The sequence below is a fragment of the Leucopleurus acutus genome (assembly GCF_964270905.1).
Source record: "Leucopleurus acutus genome assembly, chromosome: 12".
Taxonomy (NCBI): Eukaryota; Metazoa; Chordata; class Mammalia; order Artiodactyla; family Delphinidae; genus Leucopleurus; species Leucopleurus acutus.
The window spans coordinates 88,429,959-88,455,371 of NC_139154.1; the positions used below are offsets into that span (position 1 = coordinate 88,429,959).

The following is a 25,413-nucleotide window of genomic DNA, read 5'->3' on the forward strand; positions in this document are numbered from 1 at the left end:
ATGTCGGGTCTCCAGGACGACTGGGCCGCGGGGGTGGGGTGGCAGGCTGGGCGGCGCCGGGGCCGAGGAGGCGAGCGGGACCGACACCGCGACCCTCGCCCGAAAGCGCCCGCCCGATCCCCGGAGCGCGAGCTGGAACCTCGGCGAGCGGGCGGCACCCCGCAGGCGGCGGCGCCTCTCAGGGGTCGTCCCCATGCAGCTGGCGGAGAAGGTGTCAGCCAGGTGCGGCGACTCGGCGGCCCAGGTGGGCCTGGGAGCGGGTGTGCGGGCGTCGGGGCGCGGGAAACCGCTCGGGCCTCCCGGAGCGGCCGGGCGTGGAGCGGCGGGGGTCGGCCGGGTCACGCTCGCCTCCTGAGCGGTGCCCGGGGCCTTCGACGACGGTCGCGTCCCCATTGCCCTGCCGCGCAGCGCGCCCTGGCACGGCCTCCAGAAAGGCCTTCGTGCACGTGGGGGCCTGGCCCGCGCGGGCCCCGCAGGCCGCCGCTGCCCGGCTCACTCCCGCCTTCCTCCCCGCGCCTGCTCTAGCTCCGTGAGTCTCGCCGAGGTGTGGGACCAGAGGGCGATCGGGAGCTACCACGAGCTGTTCGCGGCCTCGTTGGGCAACCTGGAATGGTTGCGGTTCTGTCTAAATCGGCACCGGGGGAAAATCCCGGCCGATGACAAGGTAAGGCCTCGGAGCTCAGGGGCGGGGACCGAAGTCGTCTCCACCCCACAGAGAGCTCCGTACGTAGTAGTTACCTGGCGAAGAGTGACAGTGGAGCATCCGGAGATGTCCTTTTCTGGGTAGATGGTCCTAATTCACCTTCCGACCGTCTGGAAGGCCATCTTGGGGGAGCGAGGAAGGGTGAGCGATACGGGAGTGGGAAAGGGGTACGTGCGATTCCCCGGGGGCACAGAGAAGAGGGGGAGGGTAACCCCAAGAAATTGCTCTCTAGGTTAGGTTGTGGGCCCTGGGTGCCAGTCCTGCTCAGCCTCTTCCCACCTCCTCTGGCCCCCACAGGGTTTCACTGCCATCCACTTTGCAGCCCAGAGCGGCAAGCTTGCATGCCTGCGGGTCTTGGTAGAGGAGTACAAGTTTCCCGCGGACCTGCCCACCAACAATGGCCAGACACCTCTACACCTTGTCATCCGCAGTGACAACAAGACCACGGCCCTGCCCTGCATTCACTATCTGATTAAGCAAGGGGCGGCCCTCAACACGTGAGTCCAGCCTATGAGGGGAGAGTGGCTTGGAGCCTGGGCAGATAAGAACCCCACTTCCAGGCAGGCAGATCCAAGCAGGACAGGCAGAGGGGCTGTGGGGTGACAAGGATTGATTCCCACATGAACAGTCAGAGAGCCCACATGGTGTCGTGGTTAAGAGATTTTGGGAGAGGACAGACCTAGTTCGTGTCCCAGCTTTGCTACCTGCTACCAGACAGAAAAGCCTCAGGCAAGTCACTCAACCCTAAGCCTCAGTGCTCTGGTTCCCAAACCTGTCTGTACACTGGAATCACCTGGGGAGCTTCAAAAATACCAATGCCTGTGTTCCAATCCAAAGGCTGTCATTTAACTGGTCTGAGGTGTGGCCTGGACTCTGGAAGGCTCAAAAGATCCCCAGTTATTTCCCATTTGCAGCAGAGTTTGGGAACTACTTGCCTCAGTGTCTTCAACTGAAATTTGGGGGGATGACAGTGCCTATCACGTGAGACTATTGTGATAATTGAGAAAATGCATGGAAAGTGCATGGATGGCATATAGGAGACTGCATTCATTCAAAATACTTATTCAGCATGTAATGTGCTAAGCGCTGGGCCAGAGCTGAGGAATACAATGGTGAACATACAGCAATGGTCCCTGCCCTCGTAAAGCTGATATACTAGCGCAGGAGCAGACAGCCAATTAGCAAACTAATGAATGAACAAAATGACAGAGTGTGGTAAGTGGTTATGAAGGGTATAAACAGGGTGGTGGGGTGGTGAGTAAAGCGGGCAGGGAGAAGATTTAGGAAGAGCAGTTACCTCTAAGGAGAGAATGGAGAGGTGAGCCAGCCTAGCAAAGCCAAGGACAAGTGTTCCAGGCAGAGGTGTAAAGGCCATGCTGGGAGAGAGCGGGGCAAGGTCAGAGGGCAAAGTTGGGGAGGAAGCAGGGCCCCGGCCATGCAGGCCTTGTGGGCCATGGCTAGGTGTGGGGAAGGGGCAGGAGGGCTGAGTGGTTTAAGAGGAGATGAGGTTAGTGGTCTCTGAGCTCCAGCCAACCAGCTCTCCTTCTAGCATTTCCTCACGGTCACACACCCCATAATCAGACTTTTGCTGTTCATTTAGTACAAACCCTCCTTCTACAGTTGAAGAAACTGAGGTACAGAGAGGAGAAGGGACATGCCAGGGTCACCCAGTGGACTGGTGGCAGAGCAGGCCTGGAAGCTGGTTGGCTCACCTATCTGACAGGCAGATGCCCTTGGTCCTTCCTTTCTGCCCTCCTCCCACCCCCCCCCCCGGCGGGGCCCTCCACAGTCAGACATGCAACGGCTCCACACCCCTGCACCTGGCAGCCCGCGAGGGCCTGCTGAGCTGTGTGAAGGTCCTGGTGCAGAAAGGTGCCAATGTTCATGCCCAAGATGCCATGGGCTGCAAGCCCATCGACTACTGCAAAATATGGAACCACCGCATCTGTGCCCGGTGAGGCTGTGAGAACCAACCCTGCCCGTCACCCTTCCCCAGGGCCCTCACCCAGAGCTGAGCATGTAAGAGGAGGGTCTGGGGATGAGCCTGCAGAGGGCGCCTCTCCCCAAGATGCTATTCCCAGGGCTGTCCACAGGGCCTCACCCCTGGGGTTTAGCACTGCCGTGAGGCCCCAGCTCCTTGGCAGGAGGGTGGTGATCCATCAGACGCTTTAGCCGGAGGGCCCTCGGGCAGTGGGGATGGGTCATCTTGCTCATCTCACCTCTGGCAGCTCTGCCCACTCCCACCCAGGCCCTCGGCAGCAGCCAGTCTTCCCTGCCCAGGGCGAAGCTCAGTCACTGGGGAATGACACGCCCCCGCCTCGGCACCAGGTTCTTGAAGGATGCCATGTGGAAACAGGACAAGAAGGATTTTGCCCATGAGATGGGGAAACTGAAGCGGCTCAAGAACCAGCTGGCCCTCATGGAGGAGGACTACCTGACTGAGTATCAAGTAAGGGGTAGGGCCAGTAGGACGGGCATCGGCACCGGCCATCCAGGCATGTGAGCCGAGGAGGCAGGGACCCACATGCACAGTTAGTTAGAAGAGTGGCTAGAAGTGGTCCCATCCAGAAGGAGCCTCCCTCACCCCCTCCTCTGAGGAGGAGGGCTCCAGGAGGGTGCCGAAGGGATGATGCTCAAGAGGACGCTTTAAAGGTGGGCAGCAGTTGGCCACATGAAGAATCAGGAAAGGACGAACCTGGTAGAAGGAACAGAGAGCCCTGCGGAGGGGCACAGGGGCACATGAGAGCGTGGAGTTTGTCAAGAAGTGCAAATTCAGTACAGCCAGGGGATCAGATGTGAGCTGGAGACTGACAAGCTAGAGACCCGGCAGGGGCCCAGATCAATGTCAGACCTCAGCTGGGACAGACAAGGAGAATAAAGGATTTTAAGCAGGTATAACTACACAGGATGTAAGAACCAGAAAACCCCAAAAGAAGATGCTGGGACTCCTAAGCGGATCCGGGGGTTGGGAGGGCTTCGGGGCTGGCAAAACCCGGTACCAGCTCTGTTCCAGCTGCATTCCTCGCCAAACTGCCCTGTCCTACCCTCCGTTGTCAGTGTCACCCAGCCTTCGTAGTCATGTATGTATCCAGAGGAGGCAAAGCCCATCTGTTCCCGTGGCTCTAAGATTTCCCAGAAGCCCCTTGAAGATCTCCCCTTATCTCTTATTGGCCTCAACTGGATCATGTGTCCATTCTTGTTCCAATCCCTAGAGCTAAAAGAAAGCCATGTGTTGACTGACTTAGGTCTGGGGCGAGGCTGATGGAATTACCATGATTGGCTTAGCCTAATCAGAGCCTACATCTGAAGCTGGGTCAATCTCCAAACCACCTGACTGCTTAGCAACAGTCTGGCAAGTGAGACACTGAGATGGGGAGGGGGGAAGGGATCGGTTCTGTGACGAGTTGAAGGTTCAGCTCTAGAGGAGGCAAGGACAGAGAGCATCACCCCCTAGCCTGGAGAGCCAGCCAAAACTGTCTCTCTCCCTACACTGACCACTCAAGGCCCACCACTTCCAAGAAGCCCGCCCAGATTAGCTCCATCCAGTTCCTAGCCTTCCAAACTTTTCTGCTTTCTCCTTCCAGGGTCAAGGATAAGTCTTCATCACTCATTTGCCTTTTTCCCCATCAACCCAGAGACTCTCTTAGGGCAGGCATGTCTCCACCATCAGACTGGGAACTCCTTTAGTGGGGGTGGAGGCTGGTCTCCCCCATTAAGACTCAAGTTTTTCCATAGGGCAGGAACTGTGTCTCCGCCCTCAAGTTGGAGACCTCACCTAGGGCAGAGGCTGTGTCTCCATCAGATTGGAGGTCTCTCCTATGGGAAAGGCTCTGTCTGTCCCATGAGCCCAGGGGCCCCCAACAGAACAAGGGCTCCCACAGGCAGGGGTTTCTCTCATCAGACTCCGGGCTCCCCGGAGGCAGGAAGGTATCTACTCAGTCAGGAACCTGAGGTTTCCAGGGCTGCAGCCACAGGGTCCCCTTCCACAGAAGCACACGGGGGGTAGCCCTCCAGAACTATCTTGTGCCTTCTGATGTTGCAGAAAGAGCACCAAATTCTGAGAGAAGCTGCCTTCAAGAAGTGGCTCCATCGCAAGCTGCCGCCCCAAGGCCCATCCCCGAGCCGCGACACTCAGGGAGAGCCCCGTCCTCCACCCCAGGCCACCGTGCTCTCCAAGACCCCCAGGCACGGGGCACTGCGGCCTCCCAAGAGCTTCTACCCCTCCCAAGAGGCGCGCCTGCGGCAGGCACTGCAGCCCAGTCAGCCCCCGGTGATGCCTATACCCACCTGCAAGCAGCTCATGGTCAGGCGGCCCAAGGTGTGGAATCTCAGCAACAGCCCTCTCAGGTCCCCCACCGCCCAGATCGGCTACCCGCAGGGCACCCGCCTGGGCGTGCATCCCGACCCCAGGCCGGAGCACGACTTCCGCTGCTTCCTCGAGGTGAGGTCCGACGGGCACGGCGGTGCGCTCCTGCGCACGGTGGCCGGCAACCAGGTGGCGCCTGTGCCCCGGCTGCCTTTAGAGGTGATAATCCGTGAGCTGTACCCGTCGCTGCGGCCGTGCAGGATGAAGGTACCCCAGGGCTTCTGTTCTGTCACCATGAGAGAGGTGCCCCGGAAGCGGCGCCTGGGCGATGGCACCTTCTGGACCGACACTCTGAGCATGAACCTGCGAGAGACGTTTGACAAAGGCTTCCTGGCAGCCGTGCGAGCCCATCAAGGGCTCCCCACTCTGCCCTCCCCCAAACCACCCCCCACTTAAACTTATTTTGGTAGCCTCCCGACTGGAGGCTGCCCAGTGAAGGCTGAGGTGTGGTGATTCTGTATGGATGGGGAGGAAGGGGAGTGCCCACAGGCTGCCCACCCCCAAGCTCAAGGATCGGAGCCCCCTCCCCGACAAAACCCAGCTCCCAGGTCTCCCTTCTCTCCACAAAGGAATCTCTTGGACCCCCCCCAGGAGATCCAAGTTAGGGCAGTAGCCCAAGGCTCAGAGTGGGGATCCTCCTCTATCCTGGGCCTTACCATTGTAAAAGTGACACCTTGGTGTCCCCATTTCCCTTCCTCACACCCAACAGCTCACCAGGGACAAGGATTCCAGGATGAGGGACCACTGGGAAATTCTGCCTCTTGTTCATATTAAGTCCTTCCTGCTGCAGGTTCTAAGCCTCACTCTGCATCTCCAGAACAGGGAGGAAGAGAGCTAATGTGTCACCCTGCCATTGGCTTCCCTGCCACTATGGGCTGCCATCCTTCATTCCCAGCTGCCACTGGGGTTTCTGCAGCACAGGGAGGCACAGGCAGCAGCCTTTCTGGAGAAGGGAGGGAGGACCTATGGCTTCAGTTTGAGACTGAAAGCACTTGTACTTTCTCCAGGAAGCTATCCTGGGTCCCCTGCTATCCCCTGTACACACCACTACAAATCATTCATTAAACAAACATTTATTGAGTACTTTCTATGTGCCAGGTGCCAAACTAGGCATGGTTGATACAAAAACTGAAGGACGATTCCTGCCCTCAAGGAGCTTACAGTCTAGTGGGGAGATAAACCAGTAAGCAGGCAAGTAAGCCCAGAGTGATCTGTGTGGTGTGCTGGAGGGAGAGGGGACATTCAAAGTTCCTTGGAGGAAGTGAAATCTAAGTTGAGAACCGACAGAGAAGGTACTCAGGCGAGCAGAAGAAAGGGAATTAAAGTGGCATCTCTGGATACAGGAGGCTGAAAATCAGAATGCAAGGTGGCAAGTGATGAGGCCAGGGAGGCGAGCGAGAGCCGGGACGCCACGAGCCTCACGAGCCATGCTCAGGGGTCTGGACTTTATCCTGACGGGGGGAGCCGTGGAAGGTTGTAAGCCAGGGAGTGACTAGACCAACCATGCATTAGAAAGACAACTCTGGCTGTGGGATAGAGAAGCAGAAGGAGGCTGTCACAATAATCCAGGTGAAAGGTGCTGACAGAGGGAGTGGCTCAAATCAAGAGATGTTAAGAAGGTAAACTTGACAGTCGTTAGAGATTGGATGTCAGGGCAGAAAGAGAAAGCAGGTTTCTGGTCGGGCTCCTGAGTGATCTTGGGGCCAAGGCAGGTACCCAGAAAAGGCAGGTTGCGAAGGGTGGCACCAAGTGCTATCTGGGCCATGAGAGTTGCCTGTGTGCCCAAAGGCAGCAGAACTGTGGTTCAGAGGACCGAGAGGGATGCTGGGGCTGGCTGTCGGCTCTCAATTCCTTGAAACCATCAGCACGGATAGGCTCCTCCAGGGAACACACGACCGAACCCTGAGAAACCCCACTGCGCGGGGGGTGAGTGGAGGGGCCTGCACAGGACCCGGAAAGGAGCAGCCAGAGGGAGAACCAGCCACAGAAGTGCTTGGGACGCTGGGGGCGACGAGCCCTGCCCAATGCTGCACAAATCCAGAAAGAGGAGATATGAAGAGGGTCCGCTGGACTTAGCACACGGCCACTGGTAACCCCCAGAACACTGGCAGTGGAGCGAATGGAGGGCAAAGCCACACCATTGGGGTGAGAAACAAAGACATGGACAGCAACGGAGGGCAAGGCCAGCTGCTGGCCAGCAGTCAGGACACTGGCCTCCAGTGTCCTCCACCTTGTCCTCCCTTGTCTGCATAGGACAAAAGGGCCTGGCCATCTCAGTGCCACTGAAAGAAGGCCCAAATGGACTGCTCCTCCCCAGGAAAGGGGAAGGCTGGGATTTTTAAGAGAACGGGAATGCTAGACCCAAGGAAATGAAGGGCTACGGTGGGACTTGAGGCAGGATGTAGAGGTAAGATCTTCAAGCACAGAGGTCTTCCCTGTGGCTGAAAGGTACCACCTGTGTGCAGTCCATCTCTGCACCTGTCTGCTTTGCTTTGAGGTACAGGACATGTCCGGTGATGGCTCTCGTGGGGACCTTATTCGCATATGTACTGCTGAGTACTTGTAAGGCACTGTAGTTGGAACGCAAGGTCAACAAATGCGGGCCTGTGCCCAGGACCTGGCCTGCCTTTTTAGAAGACTGATCGCCTCCCCAGGAGCCAAGAGCACTCAGAAGAGGGCCAGCCCTTGTGTGCTCTTAGAGTGACAAACAGCTTCTCTCACCAGCCCTGTTTCTTACAAAACAGGCTGTAGCCCGGGCTGCCAAGAAGCCAATTTTTAATGTTTCTCCTCGAGCCTGAGATAGAATTCAGCCAGAAACCACTCGCTTCCCTAGGCGAAGCCTTATAAATAGGATACTGTACATGTTCTCCTGAAATATCTAACCCAGGCCCACACCATCCCCTCTCTGCCCCCAGTCTGACAGTCACGGAGCCCTGAGGAAAGAAGAGATGCAAGGAGAGAGAAGGGCATTAAGAAAGGCCGCATCCATCCCCACTCCCCCGCCTCCCACTCCAGGCTCGGCTCCTCATCTCTGTCCCCTTCCCACTAAGGGCCACAAGAACAGTCCCTTCGGAAAGGCAAGACCCAAACCCAGAAAAGGAGCCCCTGGCGCAGAAAAGCCAGTCCAGGCGGAAGGTCAGCAGGAAGAAAGGAAGATGAACTTTCAGGGTATTAAGGCAAACAGGGCCACCTAGAATCTTTATTCAAACGGGAATCAGCACTTGGACAGAAATCACAGTTCAACAGCAAAACTTTCTCTTGCAAGTGCTAAGCCACGGCCCCTCCCCATGGCCATCTGCCCATAGCAGTTATCACTGTCTGCTCTCCAGCTTCACGGCCCCTGCCCTGCCTGCCCTGGCTGAGCCAGAACTCCGGACCCACCACAGGAAGGGGCGGGAGGGCCACAGGAGCTCAGCTCTGCACACCCAGGTGGGCCACGGCCTCCTGGCTAAGCAGGCACCGCATCCTCCCTGGCGCCCTCTGAGGTCTCAGCCTCCGGCAGCATCACATCTGAGCCAAGCTGAGCCTCCTGAGGACGGTGGGGATAGGGGCTTCCGGGGGAGTCGAGGGAAGGAGGGCCAGCGCTGGGGGAAGGTGCCTTCCAGCTCCCGGCACCCACCTACTGCAGAGGCCCAGGGGCCTGACTCTCCTGATCTTGCCCCAGCATCCCCTCCGCAGAAGTTCAGTACATCTTCTGCCGACTGGGTAGAATGGCCTCTTTGATGAAGGAGAAGACAACCAGGATCCCTAAGCGTTTGCCCCGCTTGCCTTTGGTGAAGTAATTGGAGACCACGTCATCTGTGGAGACACAGGCAGGGAGATGAGAGTGTGTGTGTGTGTATGCAGGGTGTGTGTGTGTGTGTGTGTGTGTGTGTGAACACAGCTCTGCCCACCCAGAGTCCAAGTGTCTCCATCACAGGGCGGGCTCCAGCTCCCCCAGCAACTCAGGCCTTGCTGGCGTCCTCCCACCATGCCTCCCACCTTACAAACCCCTTCTCACCTCCGGGCTGCATGGTGGAGGGCAGGACGTTCTCCCCAGCCGACAGTGACACAAAGAACGCAAACGGGATTATCCACAGACAGAAAGTGAAATAGGCCAGGACCTGGCAACAGAGACACTGAGATGAGGGTACCCCTGGAGATGCCAAGGCTGGGCCAGGTGTGCTCACCATGTATCTTAGAGAGGCGGTCAAGCGTGCCCCACACTTGATCTCTGAAGGGGACCAGGGCCCGGGAAGGAGAGACAGGACACCCCCAGACATGGAGAAAATTCAGTGGGGAAAGGTGGAGACCAAAGATGACTGTGTGGCCACAATCCCCAAATCGTGGTCACTAGGACAAGCAACTCCTCTGAACCAAAGGAGGCAGATGGAGGGCAAAACCATGAATGACCCATGTTCCCTAGAGAAGCAACCTTGTTCTTCCCCAGGGGTTCAAACTGGAGTAGCAGGGTTCAGGGTTGTGGCCCACCCCTGCCCTGTGAGGTCTGCGTCAGACCAGGCCACCCCACCGCCCCTTCATGACCTTAGGATGCTAGGCTGGGATGCTGGCATCCCCAAAGGACTCACTGGGAGACAGCAGTGTCCTCCCCACCGCAGCCAAAGGGGTCCCTGCTTCTCATCCTCACTGCTTTCTAAAATCACCTATACCATTTTTTAAAAAATGTGTCATCCCTGAATAAACTCAGTTTCAAATCATAGTCAAGTTCACAAAGAAATCACGCAAGTCCCTTTTACTCGCTCTGTCCCGGTTAGTAGTTTGATGACGTACTGAATACTTCTTACCTCTGAGAAAGGATAATATTCCTCTGCAAAAAACTGAAACGCTAGGTAATGATTCACCACCACTAGCCCTGTTGAGGGAATGAAGAGTCATTTATTCGGGGGTGGATAACATAAAGCAGACTTTCAACCTTCACAAGGCCCCGGAGGTTGGAAGCCGACGCTTAGTCCTGACCTCACACCCAGCTCAGAGTACGGCTCCGTGCCAAGCGCACTACTCTCCAGAACCCAGTTTCCTGTCTGTTAGAATGGAAGAACTAGCCCCCACCCCACCTGCCCGCTGCAGAGGGCACTCATGAATCCAATTAGAAGTAGGTAAAACACTCTTTGAATATTATAAAAATGAGACTCCAGCGCTACACACTCCAAAGCATGGTGCCAATTGACCTGGCCGTTAGCAGCCATGAGTCCTGAAGAGAGCTCCGCAGGGCTGTGTGGAAGGGTGTCACGGGCGTGCAGAGCACACGCTCCCAAGGAGTCCACTCCAGTCGGGGCAGCAGGGAGGAGGCTCTCACTCCTCAGGAATGAAAGGGCACAGTTTGCTAGACGGTTTGCAGTGCAATCTTAGGGTTCCTCAAAATTCTGGGGGAGGGGTCCGTCCTCAGGATAAGGTTCACTGGTGTGAACTGGTATGTTCTGGATCCCACCACCTCCTTAGCATGCAGCCAAATTCAGAGAGAGATCCCGGGGACTCGCTGCTCCGAGACAGGCATTCCTGCCGGTTCCCACGGTGAGGTGAAGGGCAGGCACCAGAACAAGGCATCCCCTCACACCCAACACCCCTCACATACACCTCACAGCCAACTGCCACGAATCTGTCCTCTTTTCTCCTCTCTTGCCTCTCCCCTTCTAAGGCAGACAACCACAGCTCTGCCGCTCCTAGCTGCGCTCTAGGGCGAGGGCATACTGGAAGATAGGATGGTACCTGACACCCACAGATCTTCAGAAAAACTCTCCCAGGCATCTTGAGGGCAAGTCAGGGGAGTGACAAAGGGAGCTCCCCAAGGGGTGGGGGGATTGGGGAGCACCCTCCCCCCTGGGAAGACGCAAGAGGAGCCTGGTCTCCAGGGAAGGATCCTCACACCAATCCCCGCAGAACAAATCCTTTGGTGGAATCACACCAAGGCACTCAGTCCTGGCTTTAACACTGTGCCCTCCTTGTGAGTAACAGTCTCTTTCCAGATTCTCTCACAGAAACAGAAAAGCAGCTCTAAGAAACCCCAATCAATCTGATATCTTGACCAAAGGCTACGATGACCACTAATGATTAAAGGGAGAAAAGGCAATCCCGGTAACCAGACACTGTCTAGAACCTTTTCCGAGAATAACTATAGCAACTATGTGCCAAATGAGTCTCCTGAACATCACTGAACAGATGGAGAAGCTAAGGCCAGAGAGGGAAAATGACTCCCTGGGGTCAGAAACTGGTGGCAGAGCAAAGGCAGGAAGGCCAGGGTCCTCCAAACTGGGTCTGTCAACCCCAAGGCAGCTGTCTGCAGGGACCCCCAGAGCCCCAACTTAATCACGACTTTGGGCCAGAGGACTGGATGGGGAGCTGCCTGCAGGCCAGGGAAAGGCTTTGGGCTTTTCCTGGCCAAGTGGTTTCTTAGGGGCTATAACTGCTCAGCCAACCCACCTCTTTTCCCTTCTCAAACCCTTTGTCAAACTTACCTCCCTAGGAAAGCCCTCCCTTTCTGAGTATCCCAGCCCCCCAAATTCTAGTCATTAGAGCCAACGTGGGCTCTAGGCTCCTCATGTGTGAGAACCCCAGCCTCCAATCAGCCTGGTCTCCTGGAGGACCTCAGTGGTTTGCCTCTTTTCTTTATATCCCCTTCAGTGCCCTATACTGAGCTGGGCACGTCCAACCAACTCAGTTGCCTCCCCAACTATGTCCCCTCTCACCGCACGACAGGATGAAGTTAGGCGAGGTCAGCATGATGAAGGGGAAGGTCTGGAGGAGGCCAAAGTAGACAAGGTTGGTGAAGAGGCCCACACCAATCATGTAGGTGGGGAAGCGCTCAAAAACGTAGAGGCCAATCAGCACAGCTGTGGAGAACTGAAAACAACCAGAGGCACACAGTGCGGGGAGCTTCTTCCAGGCAGCCGTTCTGGACTCACTAACCCCCAGCCTACTCAGGGCAACACTCTGTTCATGTTTCAGTCTCTCCTTGTTTCACAGCCACAGTTCTGACCTCCCCAGCTAGTCTCTCAGCTCCCAAAGGGCAGCACTTTTCAATCTCAAAGTTTGTTTGACAGCAACCCACAGTAAGAAAAATAGTTTACACTGTGACCCCAATACATGTACATATACACGGTCAAAGTTCAGATTTCAATTCTAGTCTTTCCCATTCCTTTTTTTTTTTTTTTTTTTGCAGTACACGGGCCTCTCACTGTTGTGGCCTCTCCCGTTGTGGAGCACAGGCTCCGGACGCGCAGGCTCAGCGGCCATGGCTCACGGGCCCAGCCGCTCCGCGGCATGTGGGATCTTCCCGGACCGGGGCACGAACCTATGTCCCCTGCATCGGCAGGCAGACTCCCAACCACTGCGCCACCAGGGAAGCCCTCCTTTTTTTTTTTTTTAATGCTGATAATGATCTACTGAATTGATTGCACAACCCAATAATGAATCCTTCCTGCAGTTTGAAAAACATTGTTCTGAAGGACTTATAGCTGTCAGTGCTCAACAAAAGGCAGGCAGTTGGTTGAATGAAGGTCTAATTCCTGTACCAACACTCATGAGCTGGGCCTCTGAACCCAGAGCTGAGAGCTATGGTCTTGTCTCCACCACTAACTCCCTACCCCAGGCCATGCCCAAAGTGGAAGTGGCTTTTGACAGCAGGTGACTTGAGAGGCACTGGGCTCGTCCTGTCCAAACGTGCCCCCAGACCCCCCCCCCCCCCCAGCCTTTCCTGCAGCTGCAGAAGTCTATCCACCAGCAGTCACTCCTGTGGCTTGGACATCAACGGCAAGGATTGTGTCTTCAGGAAGAGAAGCCTTCCACGAGCCCTGAGCAGGGCAGGGCCTGGGGCAGGGAAGGTGTCTCCCTCTTAGACCAAGTCACTTGATCCAGTTAGAAAGAGGGCAAAGAACAAGTACTCAAAACTGTCCTTAAGGTTCCTCTCAGTTCTAAATGCTGTAAGCAGAGCAAGGGGCTAAGACCACTGAAGGTGGTCAAACAAAGGCAAAGCCACAGTCCTGTCAACAGAGAATGGGCACTCAGCTCTCGCCTTAAGGAGCCAAGAACGAGGCCCGCAGTGAAGCGATGCCACTTGGGGAAGGAGGCCAGGGAAGACATAGGCCCAGGAGAGCAGACCCAGGGGGACAAGGTACAGGGCAGGGAGGTAGGGGGTGGTACCCTCAGGAAACAGCAAGGACACAGGTCTCATCACCCAGGCCAAACTTTCCCCACTTCCTCCTTCTGAGGCAGGGCAAGAGTGAGGGGGATCCTGGGGAAAACTGCCACTTACCCAGATCATGTATTTTATGATCCTGCTGGTGGCCACTGTGTATTCTTCTATCAATTCTGCCAGGTAATAGAGTCCGGCCGCTGGCGGGGGGAAGCAAGCACGGAGAACATTAGCCAGTGTCACTCCCACCATGCTGATCACCCCTCTCTCTGCAGCTGGATTCCACTCAACCTTTCATGATTCCATTAGGTAAGAAACAAACCAAACAATCCGTGTGTTACCCTCCCAAGTCGGAAGTAAAACTCTGTCAGGGCAACTAAGGAGAGATTTCATAAAAGTGGAAACCTGTATTTGATGCCTCCGCACAAACCTAACCTCTGGCCCATAAAAGGGAATTTCTTTCGCTCATTCAGTAAATATTCGCTGGCATTCAGTATGTGCCAGCTGCTGGGCTGAGAGCTGAGTACAGCACGAGACAGACGAGGTCCCTTCCCTGACCAGCTTTGCGGGGGGTGCGGGGGTGTTGAGTGGGAAGGGGAGTCAGACGATCCCAGTAGGACAAGTCAAACCCCATAAGGAGTGCTTCCCGGAGAAGGTGAAGTCTCAGCTGAGATCAAGAGTAGGAACTAGCCAAAAAGGGAAAGGCCGTCAAAGTCAGAGTGGGAAGCACCAAGGGCCCGAGGCGAAAGGGCGGGGGTAGGTGTCTGGGAAAAGTTCGGTGCGGCCGGCCCCGCGACGGAGGGCGCGGCAGCGGTTGGCCATACGCGGGCAAGGGGCACTTGAGTCAGCCTCCCCTGGGCACCGCTGGGGCGGACTCTGTGACTCCTGGAAGGACCCGAGGTCAGGCTAGGCTACTGGGGTCAGGAGGAGGGGCAGGACCAAGCGGGGCAGGAAGGGGGATGCGAAGGCCGGAAGGAACGGGTGGGGGTCTCCCGGGTCTCTCCGGCGCCCTCGTGATGCGACCCCCGGCGAGCACAGATGCCGGAGCTGGAGCCCGCGCGGCCCGGGGTCGCGCACTCTCACCGACGGCCAGCGTGATGAAGGCCACCTGGATGAAAAGCGACAGCCAGCTCAGCACATACATGAACCACATGGCGCCCCCGCCCCGGCCGCCCGCCAGCCCGCCGGGACGGGCCTGCGCGCTCGGGCTCCGGCAACACGGAGTCGCCGCCACCGCCGCCGCGTCCCCGCCCCGCGGACGGTCGTGCGCCGCCGCCGAGAGCAGCCCGGCCGGAGCACCGCCCCCAGCCGGGTCCGGACTAGCGCCGCCCGCCGGCGCGGAGGGCCAACCGCTGCTGCCCAGACCGGCGCGCGCCCGCGGACCGCCGGGCTCCCGAGGATGCAAAGAGGGGGCCGGTCGGCAATGCAACCACGGGGAGGCGGGACGGTCCTGAGGCGCGGGGACGCAGCGCTAGTACCGGAGCTTGGAACGTAGCCACCGGCCCCTCCCTGTGCACTCCTGCGCCAGCCTGGAGTTGCCCAGGGCTTTCTTTTGCTCCCGCAGGTAACAGGAACAAAACTGTTGAGTACCTAACGTGTGCCAGGCACTATGCTAAAAGCTAGGCTGTAGGTTTATGATGGAAATTAATCCGATGACGTAGATCAATTTATGGATGGGAAGCCAGGGCCTAGGAAGGTTACTTTGCCTCAGGTTATTGTACATCTAGGAAGAGGCACAGGTAGGAATTGGGGCACCTTTGATTAGTCATCCTCAAGCCTAACTCTCCCTCTCTGTTGACTTCGCCCATTAGGCGCTGAATGCATTTACTACACCTCTGGAAGAGCTAACTGAGGGGCCCCAAGGAGCAGGGCAGCCCTTGTCAAGAAGTTCCCCATCTGGTGGCCGAGACAGGCATGCCAAAATAATGTATAACGGGCCCCTGGTATGTTTCTTATCTCAGAATTTTTTCATGTATAAAAATAAATAAATATTCCTCAGAAAAATTAAACATAGGATTACCATGCTATCAAGAAATAAAGAAGCCCTTATGTATTTTTTAATCGTGGTAAACTATACATAACATAAAATTTACCATTTGAACCATTTAAAACGTACAGATCAGGGCTTCCCTGGTGGCGCAGTGGTTGAGAGTCCACCTGCCGATGCAGGGGACACGGGTTCGTGCCCCGGTCTGGGAAGATCCCACGTGCCGCGGAGCGGCTGGGCCCGTGAGCCATGGCCGCTGGGCCTGCGCGTCCGGAGCCTGTGCTCCACAATGGGAGAGGCCACAACAGTGAGAGGCCCGCGTACGGCAAAAAAAAAAAAAAAAACACACATAAGATTACAAAGCAAAGAAATTACACTGAAATACAGATATCAAAAAGCTTTTTAGAAAACTGTGTGATATAATAATATATATGTTTCTTATTAAAGCGTAACATAACCCAATCTAACAGAAAGTCTAATAACTACCTCCCAGTGACATAATAAAAAACATATATTTGGTCTCTGCCCCCAGTTCCTGACACAGAACTCCTAAATTCCTCGGAATTTCCTGGGTGATAGGAGCATCTTCTGTTCTAATGAGGTGACTCTTGGTGGGTCCTGGTTAGCTTCAGTACGGGGGCTGGTCACCAGACTGGAAGCTTGGAACTGTTTCTTCTTTGGCCACACTGCGTGACTCGTGGGATTTTAGTTCCCCGACCAGGGATCGAACCTGGGCCATCAGCAGTGAGAGCGAGGATTCCTAATCACTGGACCATCGGGGAATGCCCTAGAAGCTTGGAACTTTCAATCCTACCCTCCATCCTCCAGGTAGGGGAGAGGCACTGGAGATTGACTTAATAATCATGAGGAAGCCTCCATGAAAATCTCGAAACCATAGGGTTCGGAATGGTGAATACATCCACATGCTGGGAGGGTGGTGCACCCCAACTCCACGAGGACGGAAGTTCCTGAGCTCAACCCTTCCAGACCTCACCTCTTCTCTGGCTGTTCATCTATGTCCTTTATAATATCCTTTACGATAAACTGGTAAACTAAGTAAATATTTCTGAGTTTGGTGAGCCATTGTAGCAAATTATCGAACCTGAGGTGAGGTATGTGGGAACCCCCAATTTGTAGCCAAGTCAGACAGAAGTATGGTACCACAGGGGCCCATGACTGTGACTGGAATCTGAATTGAAGGCAGTGTTGTGGGACTGGGGTCTTAAAGCTGTGGAGTCTGACGATACCTCCAGGTAGATAGTCTCAGAATTGAATAAAATTATAGGACACCCAGGTGGTGCCCAGAGAGTCGGAAAATTGATTGATGTGGGGGAAAAAAACCACACATTTGGTGTCAGAATTGTGGTGAGTAAAGAGACAGTTTTCCTTTACTACCACAATGACAAAGGAGGGATGAGTGTAAATATTTTCAAAATATCTTCAATCATATAAGAAGAGAGAGTCACAGATACTGCCAACTACTGAGTTTGTTGCCTGCATTCATAATGGAAGGAAATGTTAAATTTCAGTTAGACCTTAGTGTAAATAAAGAGGGGAACTTTTTCCCTTCCAACTTTCTAGAGTCCTTCAGTTTGTCTTCCTGAATTTTATATCTGCTGACTTCTTAGGGGTCCCCACACCCCTGGTTAAGAATTTCTGAGGGTTGTGTATAAGGAGAAGTGGGACCTTAAATGACTGTGTGCTTGGACTTCCCTAGTGGTCCAGTGGTTAAGACTCCACACTTCCACTGCAGCGGGTGCAGTGGGTGCGGGTTCAATCCCTGGTCAGAGAAGGGGAAGTTCCTTGTGCCGCCATGCGATGCGGCCAAGAAAAAAAAGACTGTGTACTTACTTACAAGGCTCTTCATTACAGCACCGGGAGAGACTGAAAACAAGCTAAATGTTCATTATTAGGAAACTGGACAAGTACGTTTTGGTACATTATAAAGCAGAGCCATAAAAACAATTGAGGAGGGCTTCCCTGGTGGCGCAGTGGTTGAGAGTCCGCCTGCCGATGCAGGGGACACGGGTTCGTGCCCCAGTCCGGGAAGATCCCACATGCCGCGGAGCGGCTGGGCCCGTGCGCCATGGCCGCTGAGCCTGTGCGTCCGGAGCCTGTGCTCCGCAGCGGGAGAGGCCACAACAGTGAGAGGCCCGCGTACCAAAAAAAAAAAAAGCAATTGAGGATATTCTTTAGGTACCCATAGAGGAGGATCCTCTTTTGAAAAAAGCAAAAGAATCTGCATAGATATTTCTTTATATGGAATATCTCTGGAAGAGTCCATTAAAAAATGGTAACTTTGCTTGCCTCCTAGGAAGAGAAAGAGTGGGGTTCAAGAGTAAGAGGGCATTTCCTCCATATTCCTTTTTATATCCTTAAAGCATTGAACTATGTAAATATATGTAAACGTATTACCTATTCATGAATTAAGTTTAAAATTTAAATGTTTGTAGTATGCTGGACCTGCCAGGATGTCTCAAATTGTCTGTCGTGATAATCAGTCCCTTTGTGAGAAAAGCATGTGGCGCCTTACAGGTAAGTCAGCTAACCTTGGATCACGTGACCTGGCCACCCCTGATGGGCCCAATAGGGGAGCTTCATGGTTAGGTCTTTTCTGTTGGGGAGTTTGTATTTGAGACACAGAAGCATCAGTGAGTGAAGCACAATAAAATCTCAATTCGTCTTAGTTTTTCCTAAACGTTATCCTCCCAAGGAGGAAGGAAAATATAAAAGTATTCTCCCACGCCTCCCCAGAATTGTAGATAAGGGAAACTTGAGGCTGGAAAATGTTAAGGGCATTCAGATGGCTGACCCAGGACGGTTATTCCAGAGCTGGGCATTTTTACTTCCCCACAGTCTCAGAGCCAAAACTGGCCCCAGGTACCAAGGCTGAGGATTCATGTTTCCTCTGGACAGCAGGAAGAAGCCATGATTTCCCAAGAACGTGGGGCAGGGCTCATGAAGGCTCTTTGGGACCTGTGCTTAGGCAGGAGGTCACCAGGATGAAAATAAAACAACCTCTCTTGAAGGAGGGATGGGGTGAAGCAGAAGGGCTCCCATGCTCAATTCAAGGAACTCAAGAGTGAAAAGATTTGTAGATTCAAAGGTTTGTTGATTTACGTATTGACAGACCTCAGTAACTACATACACTTATACCAATGTTACACATACTCCTTTAACTTTTACTGATTCACGAGCTCATATGTTACCATTTGATTTCCACGTGTGTGGGGGTCAGTTCCCATACATTTCATGATGATGTTCTAGGGAAACCAGCTCTTTCAGCATCATGTGGATCTCTTCCTCATAAGACAATCATTTCCTTTTGTTTCTTTTTATAGTTTCTATAAGTGCACTCTAGTGCGCGTATAGTGTTCTTACTCTGCGCCGACACTGTTCTGAGCGATTTGTATGTTTTAACCCATTTAACACTCACATCTAGCATAGGACATAATGCTATTACTGTCTCCATTTCACAGATGAGAAACCGAGGCTCAGAGAGGTTCAATACCTTATCTAAGGTCACACAGCTAGTACTTGGAGGAGCTGGGGTTTGAATCTGGACAGTCTGGCTCCAGACCCACGTGGTTTTCTCTGGTCTCTTTAACTAACCTGCTGTCAGGGTGATTCTGCCTGCCTGGTCGTGGGCTGGGCCCCGCTTTATCTCCCTGAAGGCTGCCTGGTCCCCTGGCTCTTCCTTGTATCCCTCTACCTTTATCCTTATAGGAGCTAATGAATACACGTCAGGGTTCTGGCTTTGGCCACCTCTGTTCACCTCTGGTCCCCATCAGCATCTTCCCTAGCTAACCTTCTCACATTCTCACACACTTACACCTTCACTGCACCCAAGGCTGGGGACTGGCTTTAGTTTGTTCTGTGGTCCCAGTGGTTATATGGCCGGGGCCTGAGCATCCCTAGGTGCTCAGAAGGGCGGGGAAGCGTGGAATGAAGAGGCTGGGCAGTGCGGGACCCTGCAGCTCCAGTTCCCCTGACCTGGCTATGTTCGCTGCCGCCCTCTAGTGGCGACCAGAGGACCGGAAGAGGACCAAAGCCAGGGCCGGTTCAAGAGAGAGCGAGTGCACACGTGCACACTTACACTACACACAGTTGGAGACAGGGTCTACCTCAGCATCCGGGCCTCTGCTGCCCCTGCCTGGATTGGCTACAGACAATGATTGTTGTGTGAGAGACACCATGGAGTCAGAGACAGGCAGGGACAGGCCTGGAGATCCAGGCCCCTCTTCCGTCCTCTTCCTCTCCTCCCGCCGTGTAGCTCTTGCCCCTTTCCTGGCCAGCTCCCCAGTGCCAACAGAAGCACAGTGTTGGGGTAGGTACCTGTCGCCCCCCTCCCACTCTATCCCTAACACGTACAAAGTCCCCTCTCTAAGGTGCCCACACCGTAGAGGAACACCTTTCCTGTGACAGTCCATGTAGTCAGCAGGTTTCTCGTTTGGAAGCTCACCTCTTAGGCCTTGGTTTGCAGCAGGTCAGCCAGAGGAAAATTCTAGGAAGAGACGAACCAGAAACTGAAAAACAATGGCCACTCCTATGTCCCCATAATCCACAGGCCTCCTGACCCTGTTTCTCTGCTATGCCTCTGCCCCCACCCAGGCAGCTGCCCTGGTGTTCCTGGCACCCCTCCCCCATCCCTGTCACATGCCTGGGGCCCCAATTCAGGTGGCTGAGTTAAAGAGCTTTCTAGTGACAAGTCCTCAAAAGGCTCTGTTAATTGCCTCAGCATTGTCTTCAGCTAAGCTGCCAGGCCTGCGAGCTGAGAGGACCGGATTGGGGGTGGGGAAGGGTGTGTGTGTGTGTGTGTGTGTGTGTGTGTGTGTGTGTGTGTGTGTGTGTGTGTGTGTGGCTGGAGAATGACAGGAAAGAACAAGGCAGGGGAAGGCAATACTCTGGGATTCGGCACATATCAACTGAGACCCTTGCAGATGTCTCCCTCTCCCTCTCCCTCTCTCTCTCTCTCATACAAACACACACACACACACACACACAGAAGAGCCCCTGAGCAGGGTTGTGGGACCTCCTCTGATGGAAGTCCAGCCAGAGCTGGGAGCTCCTCTCCAAGGAGAGGAGGTGGCCCCAGGAGCCCGGACAGCAGCCAGCCATTCACATTCACTCCACCTTTACCCACACAGATAGCTGGAGTGTCTCCCTGTCTTGATTCAAGCAGCTCTGAGTGGTCCCCCGTGACAGGAAATCCTGATTAGAAGAAGAGGGACAGCTGTCTCTGACGAGCTAACTCCCCTCGTGGGGGGAAAGAGGAGGCTGAGATGAATATATCAAAGGACTAAGAAGGGTCAGGGCCAGGAGGAAGTTCTACCTCCCACTTCACAAAGCAGGCCCAACATGTGCCTTTATTTGAACACCTTGAAAATTCACTACCCCATGATCTGTGAGGAAATATTTCTTTGTACTGAAGAGAGTGGTCCAGTTTTCCCCTTTGGGACTACCCAGAAAAAGTCTATACACCTGCTGTGATATTGTTATTAATGGCTAAGATTTGTTGAACATGCATCGAGCTAGGTCCTTTATACAAACGCTCTTGTTTAATCCTCACAAAAAGTCTTTAAAGTAGGTATTATTTTTTTTTTTTTTTTTTTTTTTTGGTGGTACGCGGGCCTCTCACTGTTGTGGCCTCTCCCGTTGCGGAGCACAGGCTCCGGACGCGCAGGCTCAGCGGCCATGGCTCACAGGCCCAGCCACTCCGCAGCATGTGGGATCTTCCCGGACTGGGGCACGAACCTGTGTCCCCTGCATCCGCAGGCAGACTCTCAACCACTGCGCCACCAGGGAAGCCCGTAAAGTAGGTATTATTTTTATACCCATTTTACGGAGGAGGAACCCAGGGCACAGAGAGGTTGGGTAACTTTATCAAGGTCACACAGCTAAGAAGCCCCAGATTGGGTGGCCAACCATGCTGCTGCCCAGGATACAGGACTTTCTGGGCCACAACCAGGAAAGCCACCGGCTAACTGGACTGAGTTGGTCACCCCCAGTCCCTCGTCTTCCTGGCACCGGTACCCGCATGCTTAACCCCAGAACATCTTGTACCCGTAACCAGTGCCAGAGGAGGACTCCAACTATGGGGATCATCACAAAGGTCATCACAGCGTCAGCCACTGGAACAAAAGTCCAAACACTTCTGCCCGCTGCATCTGGGTGTTGGAGTCGCCAAGGAAAACACAGCGCGGTCAAGCACTGAACTGCCCAATGCTTTCTTTACTCGTGTGAAGACAGAGCAAGGGCAGCTTCAGCCGTGGGCCTCGGTTCCTCGTGGCCAGCAGGTGGCCCTGATGGCAGGTGCAGCCACCGAGGGGCAGCTGGCCTCTGTGCACCCCTCTTGTGCTGAAGCAGAAGCAGCCCAACCCCTCCTTCCTGGAGTCTGGAATACTGAAAGCTGGGGGCGTGCCGGAGGGGCACTGATGTGCACGTATAAGTGGGACAAAGGAGCACACGCTGAGCTTGAAACGGGGAAGGATATTCCCACACGAGGTGATAAGCCCCGCACAGGCTGTATGGGCTCATTATCTCTTGGGGAGGAAATGTTCCAGGCCCAAGGCCTGTCCTTAGGCCCAGTTAGGGTAGAAAGACTGCACACAGGAGAATGCCTTTCCCAACAGATACACTGCCTCCGAATATCCACTCTTCAGATGTTTCACACACACACACACACACACACACACACACACACACACACACACACACACTCCCCCCCCGCCCTCTCCTTCCAGTCGTTCTCATATGGAACACTTTCGCCTCCTATGCCAGCCTCCTCCGCTTCTGCAGGCTTTTCGTATCACCTCCTGTGATGGGCAGAGTCAGGTGCTTACCGTACAAGGGAACGAGGATGTGTAGACTGAAGGGCTGCTGCCCGATCTCCCTCTTTTCCTTTTTCCTTCCAAACAGAACATCTATTTTGCTTAGGGCGGCAATGTGTCCTGCTTTTCAAACAAAACAAAACAAAGATCTCTGCTATCAACTTCAGCCCAACCATTGGGGGATTGGGTGGTAGCAGTAGGCAGGGGAAATACGGTGCATATCAAACCCAAACTGCACCTTAGCGCGGTGCCCCATTAAGGGTCCCTCCTTGCGCAGGCGTTTTCTCTCTGTTCACACAGAGTTAAGAGAGTTGGAGGTTCCTTCTCTTTCTGTGGTGGTCTTGCCTGAGACGCAGACTCCCAGGCCTCACCCGTTACACCCTGTCCCACCTTTCCACCTGGCAAACTCCTACTCATTCTTCAAGACCCAGCTCAAACGTTTCCTGAGACGGCGATGAGCATGTGCTCATTTCCTTGTCCCCAGTGCCCAGCACAGGGCCTGGCACGCAAGAAGCATCCTGCCTACAGGGCTGGCCCCTGCAGCAATATTTAGCCAGATCACACTACAGATCACACTAGGGGTGGATCCTTAAGGACAGCCAGATTCTCTTTCCCAGAAGTGGAAAGGCGGCCTGAGAGAAAGCGGGGCCAGCCTGTGTGTAGCACGCGGCACTTAGCCAATAAGATGTCAACCTGAGAGCCCACTATGTGGGTGACAACAAAGGAAGCTAGGCTGTGGTGAGAAGGCCCCGGGCTGATGTGTGAGAAGATATGGTCAGTGGGGTGTGGCTTAGTCTTTCTGGATCCCATTTCCAATCCCTTCCCATCCCAGCTTCCTCTTATCGAAGTTTCTGTTTCTTGCAACTCAGGAGTCCTAACTGCCCCAGGGGAAGAGGTTACCAGGGCTCAAAAGACACTGATGCGAAGTTTGCCCCCCCCCCCCCCCCGCCTTCTCCGATGTCAGCTGCATCTACTCCCCCATCGTTGTTTAACCCTGAGTCAGGGGGTTCTTGGTCCGGCTGCACAGCGTAATGACTTCAGACCAAGTGGGATCAGACTCTGGGCTGGGGCCCCGGCTGCGGCAGTTTTTCAAATGCCCCCTTTGCACCGGATACCCCACTGTTTGCACAGGGCTTCCACAGGGCAGCCAGGATGGGATCCACTGCCCTGGGGGAGAGAAGTACACAGGGCACCAGAGTCTGGAGTACCCACCCCCCTCAGGTAAGACAGCAGTAACGTTGGCCGTGAAGGGGCCTGCCTGTGTGGCCAGCCGTGCCCAGCCTGCCCTTCTTCTCCCTCCCCTTCCTTCCAGCCCCTACTCAGCAAAGGGCAATCCCTGAAGCTTTCCCGGCTCTATCCCCCAGCCCTACACGACACTGAGTCATGGCCCTGGAGCCCTAAAGGACCTTGCTCCTCCTGGCTGCCTGCCCTGCACAGACCCTCCTCGCCCCACTCACAGTGCTCTTCCTGCCCTTTCTCTCTGCCCATCCAGTCCCTACCAGTTTTTCAAGACCCACTTAATATTCCTCCTCCAGGAAGTCTTCCTGAGTGTTCCAGCGCATTCTAGCCCCCATCTTCTCCGGCCTCCTGTTTGCATCCAGAGTCCACGGTCCTCAGCGGGCTCATTTACTGCCTCCTCGTGACTTTTCCAGGAGCTGACATTTTACCTCCGCAGCCAGCGTGTGAGACCCACGCCTGCCCTCCCCCAGTCTGGCCAAACCCCAGGGAAAGCACGTGGACAGGCTCAGAAGCCAGGGCCCTGGTTGCCGCCCCCAGCCCCTCCCTCTCACCTCCTCACTCCTGAGTTTCAGTGAGGGCCCACCCTTAGGAGGGTCCAGAGAGAGTCAGGCTGGAGGGGAGTACACAAAGATGGAACTGTGCCGCTGCGTGGATACACTGGGGAGGGGGCTAGATTCCCTCTGAATTGCCTCCCAAATCTGATATCTCTGAGCCCCGCCCACCAGCTGTCGTCCAACCAACCCACCTCCTCTCCTCACCGCCACACTCCGTGCCCCTTCAGGGTCGGCGGTGGCAGTGACGAGAGTCTGAAACCACAGCCAGAGAGGTCAGTAAGAGGCCACGATCAGTGCGGGACTGGTTTGGGGGCCGCAGGTCTGGCCAGCCATGCAGCGGCGGGTGACAGTGACAGCAAAGGCAGAGCTAGGTGCGGGCCTGTGCCCACCAGCCCAGCACTGCCGCATCCCCCAAGAGCTGCTTGTCTCCCACCACCCAGGCCACCACCTGGACCAGAACGCAGGAGGCGGCTTCTCCCCGAGAGCTTCGGGGTCATGCTAGGGAGCAGGGTGTTACAGCTTCAGAGGCTGACAGGCGACGTACCGCGAGATCCCTCACACACTCACACCCAGAGAGGTACGTACCCAGAGAGGCCCCCACACAGCCGGCACGTGCGGGGGCCACGGAGGTGCTCATGGGCGCAGAGGCACGGGTACTCGCCCACAGACACACAAACAACCAGGAAGGACCCAGACTGACCCAGACACCCGATGCGCACCTGTACACACACACACACACACACAGACCCGCAGACGCAGCTTCCCAGCAAGACACACGGACACGGGCCCCACGCCTGCCGTCATCCCGAGACACCCCAATCCGTCTGCCCCCCTGGAAGGAAGCCTCTGGCTGGTTTGATGGGGTGACAACAGTTTTCCCACCTAACAACCTCCCTTTCCTTTCATCCACCCAACCTCTGCCGGAGGCCTTCTGCAGCGGGTCCACTAAGCTTCCCCTCCTGGGCCTGCGAGGCTCTCTTGCCAGGGCTGCGGGGTTTGGGAAATGGAGGACAAGGTCCGAAAGCAGCTTCTGGAACCTTTGCTGGGGTCTAGAGCCTGCCCTTCCCACGGAGCGGCGGGGGGAGGGGCAGTGAGGCCTCCAGCTTTCCCAAGGCCCAGCCCTGGTTGCTGCACGCGCCAGGCCTCCCAAGGGAAAGTCTGGGCTGAGAGAGCCTGGTCCAGGGTCTCCAGTGTCCCCAGCAGCCTCTTAGCAGTCCCATCACGCCATCTGCCAGTGGGCTCCACACATCAGGGCACCCACAGGCAGCCTTGCCTGGTCACTAGGATGCAGCTTCAAGGCCAGTGTTGAACCCGGCTGTGAGAGCCCTGTTCTCTTTCCCTGGGCACTGGCTTCTCCTGTTGCCGGTCACCATGCAGACACATCGGCAGAGCTGAGGGGCCTACCTGGGGATGGTGCCTCGCTGTGCTGGACGGTGGGATCGGACTTAGGGAGGGTGTCAGAGCTGCCCCTCAGAGGCGAGTCGGGCAGGTAGGTTCTCGCTGAGGGAGGTCCCCAGGCCTGGTCCATCAGACGTCATCCCAGCCTTGCGGTCTCCCTTTTCCTCCCATCCACACCACGCCCACTGGCCACGTGGTGGAATTCCAG

At 55.3% G+C, this 25,413-nt stretch overlaps 2 protein-coding genes across 3 annotated transcripts; one reads left to right on the forward strand and one right to left on the reverse strand.

Moving 5' to 3' along the window:
* ANKRD53 (ankyrin repeat domain 53) lies at positions 1-5,465 on the forward strand (the record flags this gene model as incomplete). The annotated part of the gene is made up of 6 exons (XM_082851450.1): positions 1-244; positions 357-664; positions 1,001-1,200; positions 2,493-2,657; positions 3,032-3,152; positions 4,746-5,465. 6 exons carry the CDS (start codon positions 1-3, stop codon positions 5,463-5,465), a joined length of 1,758 nt encoding a protein of 585 aa, XP_082707576.1.
* Positions 5,466-7,404: 1,939 nt separating this feature from the next.
* On the reverse strand, positions 7,405-14,430 carry TEX261 (testis expressed 261). 2 transcript variants are annotated; one of them, XR_014326639.1, is made up of 7 exons: positions 14,281-14,430; positions 13,318-13,397; positions 11,753-11,906; positions 9,854-9,921; positions 9,070-9,172; positions 8,689-8,867; positions 7,405-7,639 (listed from the first exon to the last, which is right to left on the reverse strand). XR_014326639.1 is itself a non-coding variant. In XM_082851573.1 (6 exons), the coding sequence occupies exons 1-6, from the start codon at positions 14,348-14,350 to the stop codon at positions 8,752-8,754; spliced, it is 591 nt and encodes a 196-aa protein (XP_082707699.1). In that variant the 5' UTR covers positions 14,351-14,430; the 3' UTR covers positions 8,231-8,751. The 2 variants fall into 2 exon arrangements, 1 of the variants encoding a protein (XP_082707699.1); XM_082851573.1 differs by lacking the exon at positions 7,405-7,639 and having other exon boundaries at positions 8,231-8,867.
* Positions 14,431-25,413: the final 10,983 nt, after the last annotated feature.